At 48.3% G+C, this 20,845-nt stretch overlaps 1 protein-coding gene across 1 annotated transcript in view; it reads left to right on the top strand.

The window, feature by feature from the left end:
- The window catches only part of LOC140428396 (peptidase inhibitor R3HDML-like), a 38,363-nt gene extending 22,903 nt beyond the window's left edge, over positions 1-15,460 (top strand). The window contains exons 5-6 of the mRNA XM_072514803.1: positions 10,944-11,059; positions 12,594-15,460. Coding sequence (XP_072370904.1) covers positions 10,944-11,059; positions 12,594-12,729 — 252 coding nt within the window. The 3' untranslated portion in view covers positions 12,730-15,460. The remainder of the gene's footprint in view (positions 1-10,943; positions 11,060-12,593) is intronic.
- The last annotated feature ends 5,385 nt before the right edge of the window (positions 15,461-20,845 follow it).

Here is a 20,845-nt window from a genome sequence, read left to right as displayed (position 1 = left end):
TTCCAATCCCGCAGGCCTTGTCTTCCATTAATTTGGTGCATCTCTTGCTTTAAGGGGATCTGAAGGCTGGCTTAAAAGCATCGCTTCCTGTGTCCTCCTTGCGGGGCTTGTACTCAAATCGCCACTGAGGGAGTGCCCGCCCTGAGGAGGAGCTGAAAAATGGGTGGGACTAGGTGAATACAGAGGGTCAGCATTGTGAGGTAAATGGGTGGGGTCTCATGAGAGGCCAGACTGCAAGGGCAGAGTGGAGGGCTCAGGAATGGGTTACATCCTGCCTGATGAGGAATGAAGACCCTCTCACTTTGAGAAGCATGACTGCAGTGTGAGTAGAACCCATCACTCAGGCAGCTCTGTGAGGACCAAAGGGTTAATTCTATGGAATTTCAATTCCACTTGGCTGGGAAGTTGACTGTCAGGAATTAGTATGTTGGGCTGTGAAATAGGAGAATGAATGTCCCTTCCAGGTATGAGTTTGTCATGCTAATGGCAGACTTCACTCTAATCAGCCATGCCTCATCTGTCACAACAGGCAATCATTTGCGGGATATGCTACCTCACCCTTCATTAACAAGTTAATTGTGCCAGTGAAGTCTGAAGAGCTAAACCGCGTTGTCACTGATTGGAGTCCCAAACATTAAACCACATAAAAGCGTTAATATCACACAGGATACATTGATGTGAACTCCAATGCAAGGTTTCACAGTGAAGTCTATCATCACTCATCCCGTTAACAGTCATGATATCAGTTGCCCCATGAGGATGCAGACAAGGTACAATGAATCCATTCAATAGCCCTGTCAGCGAAGGATTATCGGTGGGGGGGGGGGGGGGAGGAATATATTGGGAGAAAGGTGCCAGTGAAACTCTCGAGGTTCCAGGCACCTAATCCTGTTGGAGTTGAGAGGGACAGGTGTGGGGATATGCCAGTTTGAGAGAGGAGGGTGTGAGTCTTAGTGGAGAGGCACCCACTAAGTGGGAAACTCATGGTGGAGGTCCTGGAGGAGAAGAGGGCTGAGGGTCAGGGCTCTTTCAAAAATTCTCACCGCTCACTTTGTTGTTCTCTTTTCAGTACATGGTTCTGGAGGACCATGGAGCTGGTCAAGTTGGCTTTGCTACTGCTGGCAATTGAGCAGCAGCAGAGACAGAGGCATGCCACTGCACATGGCCGGAACTAGTGCTCTGCAGAGGAAGGGAAATCTGGGCCCAACGCTGTTCCAGGAACATCAACACAGAGGGTGGAACACCTTTGGAGACAGTACCAGCCAAGGATTTTCCATCGTCGGACATCCCATCTGAAGATGTTGGAGCTGCAGTACCAGGAACGGCTGCACCTGTTCGGGGGATTGTGGACCACCTTTGCCAGGCCCTGCAAGACCAGTCACCACATGAATGGGAGGACACCCACTGCCGGTAGCTCTTAAAGTGATGGCCGCCCTGAATTTTATGTGAGCAGCTCGTTTCAGGGCAGTACAGTTGATATGTGTGGCATCTCTCAGTCCGCCATACACAAATGCAATGGGGAGGTTACAAATACCCTTTATGTGAGAGCCCACATGTATATTGGATTTGTTTTATTGTCACGTGTACCGAGGTACAGTGAAAAGTATTGTTCTGCGTACAGTCCAGACAGATCATTCCATATCTGAAAAAAAAAACATAGGACAGACATAAATACACAATGTAAATACACAGGCAAGGGGTGAGCATACTGAGTGTAGTGCATGTTTTCAGACTTTTGTATATCCTGCCGATGGAAGAAGTTTGAAGAGTGAATAACCCGGGTGAGAGGGGTCTTTGATTATGCTACCTGCTTTCCCAAAGCAGCGGGAGATGTAGACAGAGTCAATGGATAGGAGGCGGGTTTGTGTGATCAACTTGGACTAGGGCCAGGAGAGCAAAGACGCCAAGGCCATGGGCTTCGCCCATTTAGCTGGCATGCCCCAGGTGCATGATGTGATAGACTGCACCCGTGTGGCCCTGCGGTCTCTATGGCATTATACGGCACCATTTATGAACCGCCAGGAATACCATTCCCTCAATGTCCACATCATCTGTGCCTATGAGTTGCGCATCAAACAGGTTTATGCCCATACCCTGGGGAGCGTCTATGATAGTTACATCTTGGGGCACTCTCAGATCCCAGACATTTTTGAGGGACAGCAGCATCTGGTGGAATGGCTCCTCCGGGACAGGGAGTACCCGCTAAGGAAGTGACTGGTGATGCTAGTGCAGAGGCCACAAGCACCTGCTGTGAGTTGCTACAGTGAGGTTCATGCATCAGCACATGCACTGGTCGAGTAGGCGATTAGACTGCTCAAGATGTAGTTTCCATGCCTGGACCAGTCAGGGGGTACCCTTCAATACAGTCCCCAGAGTCTCACGCAATTGTGGTCTGCTGCGCTCTCTACAACTTGGCGCTGCAGAGGGGAGACCACCTGGTCCAGGAGGAGTTGGAGGAGTTTCACATCTCTTCGGATAAGGAGGAAGGTGGCAAGGGACAATCCGCGGAAGAGGAGGAGGAAGGACATTGGGCCAGGGTCAGAGCCCGGATGGAGCAAAGGCTTGTGGTTTGAGGACGAGCAGGACTAGGGGGTGAGGACATCTCCGACTATAATTTCATCATTAGTGTGGCGCGAGGGGTAGGTTTTCAAGATGGTGCCCAATACCATGGGCTGGGTGCAAACACCATTGGCCGGACTCTGCGGGGATAATGATGATGACTTGCAGTGAGGACCAAGCGATGCTCCTCTCTTCCTCAGTGTTATGTCTGACTCCGGCCTGACAAACAGCTGAACGCATCTTGCCAATGAACGGGCTTATCATGGAGTTCAGAGGTGCAGGATGAGCTCTCATCTGCTACAGCCCCTTCGAGGTCAGGTGATATATTGTGTTCTTTCAACTAACCTCCAGGATGGGTCAGCCCCCGGCATCATCATCACTGGAAAAGAGTTGCCAAAATGAGAAGCCCAAGCATTGATGGAGGGGGGGCGTCGGTGGGTGGTGCGGGAGGGGGGGCAGGGGGGCAGTGCCCCTGCATGCAGCAGCACGTCTTTACTGAGTCGTCAGTGTGGGAGGTGGGAGAGACATAGCACTGTCATCCTCACACTGCACAGGGATGAAGCGTCGAGTGTGCGCGGGGCTTTGTAGAGCATGGTGTCAAGAAATGACAGGGTGGATGATCACCTGGTGATGTTTATTTACAAGTGATTTTTCACAGTGGTGACCTATCTCAACTAGTGCCTATGTTCACCCCGTGCCCACTAGGTGCCTACTGTTTCTTGCTCTTCCTCATCCTCCCACTATGTCTAGGTGTATCCCCAGCATCCACAGCTGAGGATGAGGCAGTGTGCTGCCTTCCATGCCCTTTGTCTGAGATGGTTTTGGGGGGCGGACCCGAGAGGGCCTGAACCTTGAAGTTCCGGGCCCACTTTACCTGCTCGGTGTGCGGGGCCCGAGGTGTGCTCACTGGGAATGGGTGTCAAATGGGTTGGACAGCCCAAATTCCCCTGGGTGGAGAGTCCCAGGCTGTGCTCCTACCGATCCTCGTCCCTTCGGGTGCTCCTCCATGGGATTGAGTGGCAGCTGGAGTGAGATCCAGAAGCCCCGCTGTCCTCTGGCGCAGACACCGCCGATTCCCACCAGTGCCTGCACCATGCAGTTGAAGCCATGCACCATGGAACTCAGTTATGGAGCTGATGAGCTGAGTCATGGAGCAAACCCCCCCCCCCCAATGGAGTGCTTGTCCTGCGCCAAGGTCTCCATTTTGGACGCCACCCGCAGTGTTGGACTTGTTGCTTTGGAGTGACAATGCCATCCTCTCGGGCAGAGGGCAAATGAACTCCTCCAGTCGACCTTGCAGTCCGAGAATGGATGCTGTCATCCCTTCCTGATTCTTACGACTCTGCCTCTGCAGTTCCATCAGCTCTGAGACAACCGGATCCAGGGGCACTTCAATCGCCAGGGGCTCAGCAAAGTCCTGAGCTCCAGCATTACTCAGAATGCCAGATCCTTAGGACGTTCCCTCCTCTAACTGCCGTGGATCTTCAGCTCTGAGGTGCTCACCAGTCAGTAACCGAGAAACTGCCTACTAGTTAATCCCACCTAAGTGTGCATATCTGCGCTGATGGAGGGTGGATGACAGCTGTGACACCTCTTTGGTGATGTTTGAGAAATCACCCTCTGAGTTTCTCGAATCAGTGGTTTCCAGGGACCGCACGGATGGTCCCCGCTGCTCTTCCGATTGCCCTGCAGGGATGGGAGATGGCATTTGTACATCGTGGGGGCTAAATAATGCGAGATGTTTACTCGCGTGATGTTTGAAGAATAAGTGTATGTCTTTAGGGTTCTTACTTTTGCTCACTGCCCCCACTTCGCCATCAACACAGGCCCTCCCCAGCCAGCTCAGGGGCTTTTCTTCATGTGGGATAAGGATGTGGAGCTCTCTCATGACTCCAGGTGTCTGTGTCCTCTCATGCCAGTTGTGCTCGAGTTTGTCCTTTGGGGATACAGATTGGGAGAGTACAAGTGGGATTCCTGCCAGTTCAGATGGTTGAAGAATGACATACGTGAGACTAGAGTCAGAGAAGGGACGTGAGGAGCTGAGTTAAGACTTTGAAGGCACCATGGGGATGGGGAGGGTGGGTAAACAGCGACTTGTTTCAGGTGGGCAATGCGCGAGGTGGCTTGGTGGTGTAAGAGGCGGATGAGAGGGTGCAATGAGAGATTGGAGGTGGCAGACATCCTTGCCATGCGAAGAAGGTCATTCATTTTCTTTCGACATTGCTGCCCCGTCCTCTTCTGGAGCGAGCTGGCACTCACTAATGTCACAATAGCCTCCCAGGTGGAGGTTATCACCTTGCTGGTGGGAAGCTTTCTGGAGTGTACAGCACATCTTGCCTCTGCCGGACACCATCCAAAAGCCTGACCAGGGCTCCCTCTGAGAATTTTGGAGCAGGTTTCCTGGCTGCCATGTCATCTCCAATGCATCTGGAATCAGTGCTGCGGAGGCATTTATATGGAGTTGCTCAGTGATTGCAGTGATTAATTGTCCCCCGGGTGCGTGAATCAGTGGGAGGCCGCCAAAAGCATTGCATGATTCACGCAGAGAAAATTATTTTGTTTAAGAGTCTCAAAATTCCGTGAGAATGGTGGCATGGTGGAACAGTGATCAGCAGGTGGCGGAAAGCGTCATAGATCGCAGTTATATAAGTGTGGTCACACCCAAGGTGCAGGCAGAGAAATGGATGACCACCAGAAGGGGCAGGCAGTCAGTGCAGGAATCCCTGTGGTTTCCCCCCTCTCGAACAGGTATACCCCTTTGGATACTGTCCGGGGGGGGGGGGATAGCCTATCAGGAAAACAGCAGCGGCCAGAGCAGCGACATCACAGCTGGCTCTGATGTTCAGCAGGGAGGGTCAAAGCGCAGAACAGCAATAGTCATAGGGGACTCTGTAATCAGGAGCACAGATAGGCGCCTCTGTGGACGTGAAAGAGACTCCAGGTTGGTATGTTGCCTCCCTGGTGCCTAGGCCCAGGATGTCTCAGAACGGGTACCGGGCATCCTGAAGGGGGAGAGCAAACAGGCAGACGTCGTTGTACATATTGGTACTAACGACATAGGCAGGAAGGGGAATGAGGTCCTGCAGCAGGGGTTCAGGGAGCTAGGCAGAAAGTTAAAAGACAGGACCTCAAGGGTTGTAATCTCAGGATTACTCCCTGTGCCACGTGCCAGTGAGGCTAGAAAAAGGAAGATAGAGCAGCTAAACACGTGGCTAAACAGCTGGTGTAGGAGGGATGGTTTCAGTTATCTGGACCACTGGGAGCTCTTCCGGGGCAGGTGTAACCTGTATAAGAAGGACGGGTTGCATCTAAACTGGAGAGACATAAATATCCTGGCCGCGAGGTTTGCTAGTATCACACGGGAGGGTTTAAACTAGTATGGCAGGGGGGTGGGTACCGGAGCAATAGGTCAGAAGGTGAAAAAATTGAGGGAGGACGAGGAAATAGGGCCACTATGGCTCTGAGGAAGAGCAGATAGGGAGATGTTGCTGAAAACAGCGGGACTAGTGGCCTGAAGTGCATATGTTTTAATGCAATAAGTATGACAGGAGCTTGGATTAATACTTGGAACTATGATGTTGTTGCCATTACAGAGACCTGGTTGAGGGAAGGACAGGATTGGCAGCTAAACATTCCAATATTGACTGGGACTCACTTAGTGCTAGGGGCTTGGACGGGGCAGAGTTTGTAAGAAGCATAAGAACATAAGAATTAGAAGCAGGAGTGAGCCATCTGGCCCCTCGAGCCTGCTCCACCATTCAATGAGATCATGGCTGATCTTTTGTGGATTCAGCTCCACTTTTCGGCCCGAACACCATAACCCTTAATCCCTTTATTCTTCAAAAAACGATCTATCTTTATCTTAAAAATTTAATGAAGGAGCCTCTACTGCTTCACTGGGCAAGGAATTCCATAGATTCACAACACTTTGGGTGAGGAAGTTCTTCCTAAACTCAGTCCTAAATCTACTTCCCCTTATTTTGAGGCTATGCCCCCTAGTTCTGCTTTTACCCGCCAGTGGATAGGGGGCAGCACGGTAGCATAGTGGATAGCACAATTGCTTCACAGCTCCAGGGTCCCAGGTTCGATTCCCGGCTTGGGTCACTGTCTGTGCGGAGTCCGTACGTTCTCCCCGTGTGTGTGTGGGTTTCCTCCGGGTGCTCCGGTTTCCTCCCACAGCCCAAAGATGTGCTGGATTGGCCATGTTAAATTGTCCTTAGTGTCCAAAATTGCCCTTAGTGTTGGGTGGGGTTACTGGGTTATGGGGTTAGGGCGGAGGTGTGGGCTTCGGTAGTGTGCTCTTTCCAAGAGCTGGTGCAGACTCGATGGGCCGAATGGCCTCCTTCTGCACTGTAAATTCTATGAAATGAAATTAAATCTATGAAAGTGGAAACAACCTGCCTGCATCTATCCTATCTATTCCCTTCATAATTTTATATGTTTCTATAAGATCCCCCCTCATCCTTCTAAATTCCAATGAGTACAGTCCCAGTCTACTCAACCTCTCCTCATAATCCAACCCCTTCAGCTCTGGGATTAACCTAGTGAATCTCCTCTGCATACCCTCCAGTGCCAGTACATCCTTTCTCAGGTAAGGAGACCAAAACTGAACACAATACTCCAGGTGTGGCCTCACTAACACCTTATACAATTGCAGCAGAACCTCCCTAGTCTTAAACTTCATCCCTCTAGCAATGAAGGACACAATTCTATTTGCCTTCTTAATCACCCGTTGCACCTGTAAACCAACTTTTTGCACGAGCACACCCAGGTCTCTCTGCACAGCAGCTTGTTTTAATATTTTATCATTTAAATAATAATCCCTTTTGCTGTTAATCCGACCAAAATGGATAACCTCACATTTGTCAATATTGTATTCCATCTGCCAGACCCTAGCCCATTCACTTAGCCTATCCAAATCCCTCTGCAGACTTCCAGTATCCTCTGCACTTTATGCTTTACCACTTATCTTAGTGTCGTCTGCAAACTTGGGCACATTGCCCTTGGTCCCCAACTCCAAATCATCTATGTAAATTGTGAACAGTTGTGGGCCCAACACTGATCCCTGAGGGACACCACTAGCTACTGATTGCCAACCAGAGAAACACCCATTAATCCCCACTCTTTGCTTTCTATTAATTAACCAATCCTCTATCCATGCTACTACTTTCCCCTTAATGCCATGCATCTTTATCTTATGCAGCAACCTTTTTGTGGCACCTTGTCAAAGGCTTTCTGGAAATCCAGATATACCACATCCATTGGCTCCCCGTTATCTACCACACTGATAATGTCCTCAAAAAATTCCACTATTTAGTTAGGCACGACCTGCCCTTGATGAGCCCATGCTGCGTCTGCCCAATGGGACAATTTACATCCAGGAGGGCTTCTTAAAACAATATGTAGATAGTCCAACTAGGGAAGGGGCTGTACTGGACATGGTATTGGGAAATGAGCCCGGCCAGGTGGTAGACGCTTCAGTAGGGGAGCATTTCAGGAACAGTGACCACAATTCAGTAAGTTTTAAAGTGCTGGTGGACAAGGATAAGAGTGGTCCTCGGGTGAATGTGCTAAACTGGGGGAAGGTTAATTATAACAATATTAGGTGGGAACTGAAGAACATAGATTGGGGGCGGTTTGAGGGTAAACCAACATCTGACATGTGGGAGGCTTTCAAATGTCAGTTGAAAGGAATTCAGGACCGGCATGTTCCTGTGAGGAAGAAGGATAAATATGGCACATTTCGTGATCTTTGGATAACGAGGGATATTGTAGGCCTCGTCAAAAAGAAAAAGGAGGCATTTGTTAGGGCTAGAATGAAATGAATGAAAATGAAAATCGCTTATTGTCACAAGTAGGCTTCAATTAAGTTACTGTGAAAAGCCCCTAGTCTCCACATTCCGGTGCCTGTTCGGGGAGGCTGGTACAGGAATTGAACCATGCTGCTGGCCTGCTTTAAAAGCCAGCGATTTAGCCCAGTGTGCTAAACCAGCCCCTAGAAGGCTGGGAACAGACAAAGCCTGTGTGGAATATAAGGAAAATAGGAAGGTACTTAAGCAGGGAGTCAGGAGGGCTAAAAGGGGTCACGAAAAGTCATTGGCAAATAGGGTTAAGGAAAAGCCCAAGGCTTTTTACACGTACATAAAAAGCAAGAGGGTAGCCAGGGAAAGGGTTGGCCCACTGAAGGACAGGGGAGGGAATCTATGTGTGGAGCCAGAGGAAATGGGTGAGGTACTAAATAAATACTTTGCATCAGTATTAACCAAAGAGAAGGAATTGGTGGATGTTGAGTGTGGAGAAGGGTGTGTCGATAGCCTGGGTCACATTGAGATCCAAAAAGACAAGGTGTTGGGCGTCTTGAAAAATATTAAGGTGGATAAGTCCCCAGGGCCTGTCGGGATCTACCCCAGAATACTGAAGGACGCGAGAGAGGAAATTGCTGAAGCCTTGACAGAAATCTTTGGATCCTCACTCTTCAGGTGATGTCCTGGAGGACTGGAGAATAGCCAATGTTGTTCCTTTGTTTAAGAAGGGTAGCATGGAAAATCCAGGGAACTACAGGCCGGTGAGCCTTACGTCAGTGGTATGGAAATTACTGGAGAGAATTCTTCGAGACAGGATCTACTCACATTTGGAAGCAAATGGTCGTATTAGCGAGAGGCAGCACGGTTTTGTGAAGGGGAGGTTGTGTCTCACTAACTTGATAGAGTTTTTCAAGGAAGTCACAAAGATGATTGATTCAGGTAGGGCAGTGGATGTTGTTTCTGTGGACTTCAGTAAGGCTTTTGACAAGGTCTCTCATGGCGGATTGGTACAAAAGGTGAAGTCACACGGGATCAGAGGTGAGCTGGCAAGATGGATACAGAACTGACTAGGTCATAGAAGGCAGAGAGTAGCAATGGAAGGGTGCTTTTCTGGTTGGAGGGCTGTGACTAGTGGTGTTCCGCAGGGATCAGTGCTGGGACCGTTGCTGCTCGTAGTATATATAAATGATTTGGAGGAAAATGTAACTGGGCTGATTAGTAAGTTTGCGGACGACACAAAGGTTGGTGGAATTGCGGATAGCGATGAGGACTGTACGAGGATACAGCAGGATTTAGATCATTTGGAGATTTGGGCGGAGAGATGGCAGATGGAGTTTAAACTGGACAAATGTGAGGTAATGCATTTTGGAAGGTCTAATACAGGTAGGGAATATACAGTGAATGGTAGAACCCTCAAGAGTATTGACAGTCAGAGAGATCTTGGTGTATAGGTCCACAGGTCACTGAAAGGTGCAACACAGGTGGAGAAGGTAGTCAAGAAGGCATACGGCATGCTTGCCTTCATTGGTCAGGGCATTGAGTATAAAAATTGGCAAGTCTTGTTGCAGCTGTATGGAACCTTAGTTAGCCCACACTTGGAGTATAGTGTTCAATTCTGGTCGCCACGCTACCAGAAGGATGCGGAGGCTTCAGAGAGCGTCCAGAAGAAATTTACCAGGATGTTGCCTGGTATGGAGGGCATTAGCTATGAGGAGAGGTTGAATAAACTTGGTTTGTTCTCACTGCAACAACGGAGGTTGAGGAGCGACCTGATAGAGGTCTACAAAATTATGAAGGGCATAGACAAGATTGGATAGTCAGAGACTTTTTCTCAGGGTAGAGGGGTCAATTACTACGGGGCATAGGTTTAAGATGCGAGGGGCAAGGTTTAGAGGAGATGTACGAGGCAAGTTTTTTACACAGAGGGTAGTGGGTGCCTAGAACTTGCTGCCGGAGGAGGTGGTGGAAGCAGGGACGATAGTGACGTTTAAGGGGCATCTTGATAAATACATGAATAGGATGGGAGTGGAGGGATACAGACCCCGGAAGTGTAGAAGATTTTAATTTAGACGGGCAGCATGGTCGGCGCAGGCCCGGAGGGCTGAAGGGCCTGTTCCTGTGCTGTACTTTTCTTTGTTCTTTGTTGCCTCATAGCGCCGAGGCCCTGGGTTTGATCCGGCCCTGGGTCACTGTCCGTGTGGAGTTTGCACATTCTCCCCTTGTCTGCGTGGGTCTCACCCCCACAACCCAAAGATCTGCTGGGTAGGTGGATTGGCCACACTAATTTGCCCCTTAATTAAAAAAAAGAATTCCATGAGAAATCCCGCCGATACCCTTTTTCACACTAGACCTGACACTTTGACAATTTTTGATAAGATTGCATCCAATGTCTTTATATTTCAACACCAGCATTTTAAAAATATATTTCCTTAATGAAATATATGTATTTTTTAATCATTTATATTTGCAAATTCTCAGCAGAATGTATGACAGTTGATTGTTAATGATGCGCCTCAGTTACCATGTTAAGTGGGATGTTTTTAAAGTTAATGTGGATTACGATTGTTCTTTACTTTTCAGATGGTCTGGGCTGCATCAAACAGAATTGGGTGCGCTGTCCACACCTGCAATAACATGAAAGTGTGGGGATCTGTATGGCGTCGCGCCACATTCCTAGTCTGCAACTATTCGATAAAGTAGGTGTTCATTAAAGTATTCATTATGAACATTTTCAGGGATGGCACCTCTCAGCACATGTAAACAAAAGTACAACATGGTAATTAAACTGTATCCCTTGTCTAAAACACAATTAAAAGAAAATGAATACTTGTGCCATGTAAAATATGTGATTTTAATGACAACACAGTCTTGGCTAGCAAGGGATGTATCAATTAAAATTATCTTCTTAAGGCCATTATATGACACAAATACCACATTCTGTACTACATGTACAATTTAATCTAGGTTACTGAATTAAATTATATTAATGTGGAGTTTTACTGTTTTACATTAACTAATCTTCTGAGACCTGTCATTTGCGCCACGGGTGGGATGCAGACCATGTAAAGGTCCATTGATGTTGGGCGGGAATTTCTGGGGACGTGGCCAGATAATACTGCGCTACATTCTGACGCTTGGACTGAATCACAAGTGTTCTATGGCCCCGAAAGCAGCGCCAGTCCCGGAGCAATTCAGGGCACGTTAATGGGCTAGCACAGACGCCACGTGGAACTAGGGTAATTCCAATGCATGTCGACATGTGATACAACAGGATCGGGATCGGTACTGGAGAGCCTGACAGGCAGGAGCTGCATATAAACACTCCACTCACCACATACCCCTCACCCAGCCAAGAAGAATGCACTGGTTGTGCTGGAGCACGCCTATCTATTGATGGGTCGGCTGGGGCCAGAGGGTACTTAGGAGGCAACCTGGGGAGCCACCCATACGACCTGTGGCACTAGGTTCATAGTGGGCAGTCAGCAGCACGCACAGCTGCATGGCTGCCTTGCAGGCTGCAGCAATAGTGGTTCATGCACGGCCATCCCGGCCCCATGTCCCACCTCCTGACCGCCCCTTCCACCCCCCCCCCAGTCCTGATTGATGCCCCCCCCCCCTCCCCCCCCCCCCCCCCCCCCCATCCAGCGGCACACAACTGTCAACACACTATAGCGATGTTGGACACTTTTGGTGAATCTCAATGTTGGAAATTCCGCCTGGCAGAGGTGGAGCATCGTGGGAGGCCCGGAGCATGCCGGGTCAGGCCCGTTAATGATATGCCAGTGGCCTTTACTGTATAACTTGCATGCACACGCCGGTGTGCGGTCTGGAATGCATTCACACTGCTGTCTGGGCATCGGATTCTGTTGGGCACACGGAGGGGGGCGCGATTCTCCGCCCGATTGCGTTTTGCGATTCCAGTGCTGCTGGACGGAGACTCCCGCCCTTCAACATTGCACCCAATGGAGAAGCACAGAATTACTGACTGCAACGCCTGGATTCCCGGGTTTAACTGCACATTTGTGGACTCCAGAATTTGCTGACCGTTTCAGAGGAGTAATGATGGTGAATGCTGACAGTTCCACCGACATTACCATCGCAAAATCTAAGCTGTCGTCCTGACAGAAGGAATGATGCATGAGAGTGAGCAGTGATTTTTGCATTGTTTATAATATTGTATAAACTGTAGCATATTAAAATGACGCGTGTTATTACATTTTTCTACCACAGGGGAAACTGGATTGGAGAAGCTCCATACAAATCAGGGAAACCATGCTCAGCTTGCCCACCAAGCTATGGAGGCTCCTGCAGTAACAATCTATGTGTTCCAGGGGTCAAGTCAAATAGGTTGTTCCTATTCATGTAAATTATGTTCTGTGTATTTTGATGAAAGTGGGGAGAGGTTAACATGAACACGTGGTTTCCTGCTTGCAACTGAAATTAGTTACCAAATAGTTTGATGTAAACAATAATCGGGAATAATCTGGAGGAAAAATTAACGCTCAATGCTGTCTCAGCAAAGTAGCACTGTGATGTTTCCTCAAAAAGATAATTCAAAGTTTTTTGTTATGAATGAAATCACTACCCCTGACAAATCAGGAATAATTTCCAGACCCTCGGAAAGACAGTACTGATTGTATGAAACTTTATGGCCGGGATTCTCCGCCGGCATGATTCTCCGTTATGCCAGCGCCCGGGGGTTTCCCAATGGCGTGGGGCTGCCCAACAATGGGAAACCCCATTGACCGGCTGGATAATGGAGAATCCCGCTGGCCGGTCGGGGCAGAAATCGCGGCGGGGCGGAGAATCCCGCACCAAATATTTTTTTAAATCTCTGCGTAAATCTGAATGGTTTCCATTTTCTGGTATCCCAGGCAACCAGCAGCAGTGGCAATGGCTACTGTGTTTGACTCTGTCCCAAAGTAAAGCAATAGGGTAGATTTCACCCTCCTGCCCGATGACATGGTCAAAGGTATTTACAGAAGATTGTTATGTATATTTATGATTATATGTGTTTTGAACAAGAGTAGAGATTTTTACCTCCTCATTGATGAAGTAATCACTCAACTCTTTCCTGTGTATGAATGGGTAATTTGTTCACTTCTACCGCACGTGAGAGGGTCTCTTAGGGAAGAGCTCCCAATGGTTTAGAATATTGTATTGTAGTCTTCAAAATGTCAGTACTTTAAAGGTATCACTTAATACAGCTACAATATATTAAATCCGTATTCATCTGTGGATACAGACACCATGAACAATTGGTACCAAATAATATATTTATAAGGACATAAGTTTGGAATGAACATCACCAAGAGAAATGCAATTCAAGATCACCCTCTGCTGGTCATATCCCAATACTGGCAGTGTCATAAGATTCTGTGGGGTCAAATTGAACCTTATCTAACCACTTTTATTATCCATTATTTTACATCAATGACATCCTCAGCTCCCCAGTTGATTAAAAGAACCAACAGCGAAAATACATTCTGGAACAAAATACTTCAGAATTGGAAATGAAAATGTGCACGGCTGGAATTCTCCGGCTGTTGGGATTCTCTCTTTCCGCCGGCATTGCACCCTGCCTGCGGGATTCCTGGCAGCGTGGGGTGGCTTCAATGGGAAATCCCATTGGCAAGAGGCGGGAGAAGAGAATCACGTCGCCAACGAACGGCGCGCCGCCGAGAACGGGGCTGGGGGATGGAGAATCGAGCCCATGATCTCTATTGTATGCAGCTATATCAGGAGCACTGTAACTGTATCAAGAGTAAACATTAAATGCCTATCAGGACCCGCAGTTTGGGCCTTAGCACAGCTGCTGCATGTGTCAGGTGGACCCCCTCCTTTACAAATGAACAGAGAGCATTTAAATTACGATAATTTAATTTCAAAATTAACTGTCCTCAGGAAAGTTTGGCCTCCAAATGTATATTATTCATGGCCTGGCACCACATTTTTTTAAAGGCTGGATTTCCCAAGGATGGAAAGTGGATCACCTGATTTAAAAGTGTCCAATCAGGACCGTCAGACAATTTATTTTTCCCAGTGATGTACATATTATGATCTTTCAACAAAGTCAGTTGCGAAATATATTAATTGTTGATAGGTGAACTGAACAATCATTCACCCACCATTTATGCATATTTGGCAAATGAGCTGAGGTTTCCCTTTTTTATAAACATACCCTGCCTCGGAGTCTTATGGTCAGTTGAGTTTAAAGTCCGCCTGAGAAGTTCTCAGAAAGTTTCTATAATGCTTCAACCCAGTGGGCTAGACTCTCCTTTTCTCCAATAATTACCTGTGCCTTTGGTGGTATTTGATTGTGGAAATCTTTGCAGATTGCAATCTCGTCACCAAAATCTGGTCAATTGTGTCACCAAAACATATCACCGGCAGCAGGAAGTCCATCCATTCAATGGAAAATCCTGCGAAATGATATTTCCAAATGCCAAAAGAAGATTCTTATGCCAATATTACATGTCTGTATTTGTGTTTAAACGCATTGCGCTGTGGAATGTGTTGCCACTATCATATCCTGAAATGCCACCATACAGGAATGCCGAGCTCGCCAGCCAAAAACCCTTGGCAATGAAAAGAGAAACTGCTAATAGTGGAAAGATAAAATAAAAACAAAAAATATAAAAAAGACAACAGGTCTACCCCTATCTGTAAAGAAACCAGTTGCCATGGTGAGGTCAATTTTCAGCCCATGATTACCGTCAGAGAGAACGGACACATGGGCATAACATCTGGAGAGAATCGGGGAAACGATTTTCCCCGCCACTCGCCGGCGATGTCACGAGGTTCACGCCCACAAAGGGACAGGAACCTCATTTAAATGGAATTGAATAAATTTTTAAATTACTAATCTGCCTCTCTGCCACATGATCCTCATTGAATATGGAAACCTCGCTGACGTGACATGTTGAGGTTTACAACAGCTTTTTAAAAATGTGAATCAGTCGAGGGGATCCCTCTGATGCTGCAAAGTATATCCCCTGGGGGGAGAAGGACAGTGCTAACCTGGCAGTGCCAACCTGTGCAGGGGGCAGTTCCAGGGGCAGGCTCTTGTGGGAGCCCCATGGAGTTCCATTAATATTTGGTGCCTGGGGAGTGCCGGGGAGGGGGGGGGGAGCGGGATGTGAGGGGGGAAACACCAGTGATACATCCGCAGTGGTGGCTGGGGGGGGAGGGGTAAGCTCCTGATGAGTGTCAGGGGATGGGGGAACCCCAGATACCTCCATGGTGGGGCCTGGGGGCCACTCAGTTTCAGTTTTGATTGGGACGCCTTTTAGAGATGATGTGCTGATATCTGTGAAGCCGGGTGTCGGCTCTATCAGACCCGACCAGAGCAACGGCATAAACCATATTCACTTTTTCTTTCTTCAAAGATGCTCAAGATCTGGAGAGAGAACTGGTCAGTAGAGTGAGTCACATGCCAGTTTTCAGTCTGAGCCAAATTCTGATCAGATTTTGCCCAATATTTCCATTTTGGTCCTGTCATCAGCAATGGAGGCTGGAAGATAAGATTTTGGTGAATGGTTGAACAGGCTTGATGGCTTGAATGGCCTACTCCTGCTCCTATTTCTGATTACATAATCTGAGTGAAATGGCAATGGGAGGAAGAGTGATAACGGGTGCATTTCATGTCCCTCTGTTGGGCATGTTTCTGGTGAGGTGGGGGGGGGGGGGGTGGGGGAGCGGTCCTGTACGCAACTGCCCTTTTCCCTCCTAGCTCTTGACCTCCCGGCAGTGCCCACTAATGCACTCTTGGTATTGGTGGGACTGGCGGAATTGCTGGTCAATCACATTGGCCAGCAGCACCGAGGGCAGGAGTTCCTCCCCAGTGGACATGTTAGGCCCACCAGCAGTGCTCCATGGCTGTGGGGCAGGCTGGCATGGAGCAGGTTGACTCCACACCTATTGCCCCCCCCCGGAATATTCCAACCAATGACTGGCACCGACTGTTCTGTTTAATTCCATCATAAGGCTCATTAACGTTGTGCTGATGGGCTCATAGCCATATTAATAACATACTGTTGTTCTTTCCAAACATGTGTCCAGCCGTTTCTATTTTACTTAATGCTTGTTTTGTGTGCCACCTAGTGGTTATATGTGTAGCTGACGGGCAGGTTGCAGCAAATTCTTGGGACCTTTTGAAAACAAAGGATTTGGCTGCTTACACATATGCAGGACGTTACTCTCAGTCTACACAGTGTGTGCACAGCAATTTCCATCAAGCAATTCTCCTTATGGTGGTAGCGGGGCTCACTGTAAAATTACAAATATATTTTTAAAATCTCAGAAGGACATTGAGAATTTGCGAACCACAACCAATCGCAAGGCAATCTGTCAGGGTTTCCTTGATAATCCAGCGAGTGAATCCACGCGAAGGTGCGATACTGAACCAAGAGTGGTTCAATGGTTCAATCCCCGGTCTCTTTTATGCAAATGACCAATTTCAGCTGGAACAACATTGTGTCACTAAAAGTGACTTCAGTAAAATTAGGCTGGAAAACACAGGCCAAGACGTCCACTTCTTATCTTGTGCTGACTACAAATTGGTATGAACTGGATCGTCGAGGGGTGAAAAAGTTGGGAGCATTTGTTGAGGACTATGGCCTACTGAATGGCTCACTGCCAATGCTTACAATGTGACAATGACTACACTTCACATAGTGCTTCATTGGTTGTAAAGAACTGCGAGAGGTCTAGTGGTCAGGAAAGGTGCTATATAAATGCAAGTCTTTTTTTTAAACACATGACATGTAGCCACATACGAAAGATAGAAGGAGGAAGAGGAGGAGAGGAAAGGGTTGGAAATTAAGGAAAAGAAAATCTGTCCTTTTACCTCTGGGACTTTTATCACTAAGATGAACCAATTTTGCCGTGAAAACAATCTCGGTCAGGTCACTGTGAGAAAACATTGAATAAAAGTGATAATATTTGGAATGTCCTTGCATATCTTCAGTGAGAAAGGTTACTGCAGAATTGGCAGAGGACAAGCTTCTCAGCTTGTGTTTTTTTGTAACATACACTTCAATGAAAGGAAATGGGGAGAAAATAACCAGACAGCAGGTTAGGTTACCAGCGATAGCTAGTGACAGCCTTATATCCCACTGGAATGAATGGAAACAATTAAAAGCAAACGGGAATGGGCAGGAATAAACAGGGTTAACAGGAAAATAAAATTGCAGATTGTGTTTATTCAGGTCGTATGATAACCATCCCAAATACCATACAGGTTCTGTTCAGGAAATAGCAATCTGCATCAGCACTGTCAAAATAGCAGATTTCGTACAGAGTGATTTCAACATCACTGGAAATGAAAAACTGTCTTGCCAAAAACATGTCAGTTAGTATGCAATTGCTTGATTGACACAAATAAATAAATTTAACATTTGTTGCTTTTTGTAAATTAGATTTTATATTTGAAATGACTGATAAAAACATATTGACGATGAAATCATGACAAATAATTAAATTCAAAATCATTTATTCAGAGGTTAGGTGCGCTTTTAAGATTTTCAACTTGCTTACATGCGAGAAAAGCAAAGCATATATTTTGCAATAATTGTAAAATTGATTTACAGTGGCTGAAATATTTGCATTTGTCACGCAAATCAGTGCCTGTTTGGACAAATAAATTTCTGGTTATATATACTGGTTGAGTGGAAAATCTCAGCGAGAAAGGGTAGACATTGGTTTCATGTTGACGGTCTGTGGTCATGGATTAATACATATATAAAGTACCTGCAAATTACTTTATATAATGAATGTGTGCACTTAAATGTTTAATGGAAACTTTGTGAACAATGATTTTAGTAAATTGTGTGGCATAATCTAGCAAAGCCTTTAAATTGTATAATGTTATTTTTATATCTATATATCTCTATATATTAACTGGCCTGCCAACTGTCCACAGAGCTAATGAGTGGCACGGATGATGCAGTGAATCATAGTAATGTTCTTCCTCCAGCATCAGGTCCCAAGAGGAGCTCTGGAACATCTGAACTTCTGTAGAAGTTGGAATATCCCATTTGTTATAAAATGTCAGCATTGTTTGCTTCATATATGTGACTGTAAATCATACATGCAATATTATGTAGTGAACATACCTAATGATAGTTCATGATCCTTCGCTTTTATCATTATCCGCATTACAAAAACAAAAATAAATCACGAGTATGTATTTGCTGTGCTTGTTTTTTTTAAATATCTCTCCACCTTCTTCCCAGTGTTATGTCTCATGCTTTATTCAACAGGATTAGTCAGTAACGTTCGCTCTCCAGCTTCGACAAAGAGCCACCCAGACTTTAAACGCTAGCTCCCTTCTCCCTCCATAGATGCTGTTGGACCTGCTGAGATTGTCCAGCATTTTCTGTTTTAGTCAGTAACCTGATCATAAACTGTCACCAAGTCCACCATTTAGATGGGCACCAGGAAATGGGAAGAATGATCGGAAATGTGCGATTATTGCTTTGTTTCTTCCATGGCCTGATGATCTCATCTTCTGAGAGCACTCCACCATCTGATCCTCTGGTCTTCATATGGGAACAAAAAGCAGAGAGAAACAAAGAGTGGGATTCTCCGTCCCACCGCAGCAGTTTTCAAGTGCAGCGCTCCCCCACCAGCAGCGAGGTTCTTTGTCCCGGCAGCCAACCAATGGAGTGTCCCATTGTGGGCCTCCCAACGCCGTCGGGATATCCGCGGATGTGTATGTCCTGCCGGCAAAATGGAGGATCCCGCCGACGGAGAATCCAGACCAAAGAATTTGCTGGAAGTGGAAATCTGACCGTTCTTGAGAGAAAAGCAAAACAAGTTACCACCATTCTAGTCCTCATAATATCTATGCATATCATTTAGAGATAGAAGAAAAGAATAACACGGTTCTTTCATTGTATGTTTCTCTGTATTTACTCTGTAGAGTGCTTGAGAAGATCTCACCTCATCCTTGCCCCTCGCCTCAGGGGCGTCATTCTCCGACCACCCACACCCCCCGCCCAGCCATCCACCCAGCACCCTCACCCCCCTCCCCAACCCCACCCACCCCACCCGCATGCACCCCCCCCCCCCCCATTGCCGATCCACCTGCGGCACAACGGGCAGGGCTCACACAGTTGCGGGTGGACGCGTGTCTATTGCAGGCCATGGAGGATGATGACAACCCGCCCTGCGGTGAGCTCCGGCTCCACATCGTTGGACTATGTCTGACCCATGGCCACAGTACCACTATCCACCCGGACCATCCCTGCATGCGGCTGTGACACTGCAGCGCACGGTCCCGTCCTCTGCCCGGGGGGATGTTGATGGCGGCCCAGGGGGTAGGGGGCAGACTCACCTGGGGCTGAGGTAAGACCACCCCTCACACACACACTTGCGCTCAGCGTACATGACACCCCCGCATGCTTTGGACAGAGCACAAAGGCAGCTTCTGTAGGTGTAACATTGACTTTAATAACCAAACGAGTTCATGCACGTGCCCTAGCCCCAAAATCTCATCTGTGCCCTGCACCCGTGCCAACTTACTCAGTGTCTAATTGTTTGGCCTTTACGGGCCCTTTGACTACGTCTACGTGGTTCCCCAGACGGTACAGCAGAACTGGAGGTGGACTCCTGTGATTCCTGCCCTCTGACACTGGATCCCTTTGCGGCCGTTTCCTGGGGCGTCCTGGCCTAGATGGGCCAGGCTGCGGCCCGGGCGACTGGGATGGCGAGCTGCCAGCCTGTCCTGCCCTTTGCCCACCCGATGCACCTGGGACGGAAGGGGGGTAGTCCGAGGTGTCGCGGTGTACCGGGACCTCCCCTACAGGGGGAGCCGGGACGGACCACACCACCTCCTCCTCCCTCGGGGTGCCCGATGGCCCCCAGGCCTCTACATGGGTGGGGGATGCGAACGGACTGGCCATCCGACGCCCCCCCCCGACATCTGGCGCTGCCAGTCCTGGAGGCCCGTGCTGGTATCGACAGGGGTCTGCAGGTTTGCAGCCATGGAGCCCAGGGGGTTGGCAAACCCTGTCTGTGACAGTGCGACGCCGGCTCTCACATGGCCACTGGCGCCGATGCCCTCAGCGATGGCCTGCAGAGACTGGGCCATGGCCTGCTGAGACTGGGCCATGGCCTGCAGAGACTGGGCTATGGCGTTGAGCGCCTCTGCCATCTGGCGCTGGCACTGGCTCATGGCCTCCTGTGAGAGGGCAGCCATGTCCTGGGCCACAGACGCTGCCTGCACGGAAAGCCCCAGGCCTCGCAAACCGTTCCCCATGTCTGACACCGTCGCACCCATTGCCTCCACCGCGGACGCCACCCGTGCGGTGTCAGCCTGGGTGGCACGCATGACCGGCACCACTCCCAGCTCCTGGACGCGGGTGGACTCCTCCACCTGCGACTGAAGCCGCCGCAAGCCGGCCGTCACCCTCTTCGCTCGTCTCCGGTTCGGTGGTTGCATCGGATCTATGTGTGGGTGTGGTAACTCCAGGAACCCG

This window comes from Scyliorhinus torazame, chromosome 8, assembly GCF_047496885.1.
Source record: "Scyliorhinus torazame isolate Kashiwa2021f chromosome 8, sScyTor2.1, whole genome shotgun sequence".
In the NCBI taxonomy this organism is placed as follows: Eukaryota; Metazoa; Chordata; class Chondrichthyes; order Carcharhiniformes; family Scyliorhinidae; genus Scyliorhinus; species Scyliorhinus torazame.
The sequence above is the reverse complement of the archived record's forward strand: the minus strand, read 5'-3'. Positions and strand labels throughout refer to the sequence as shown.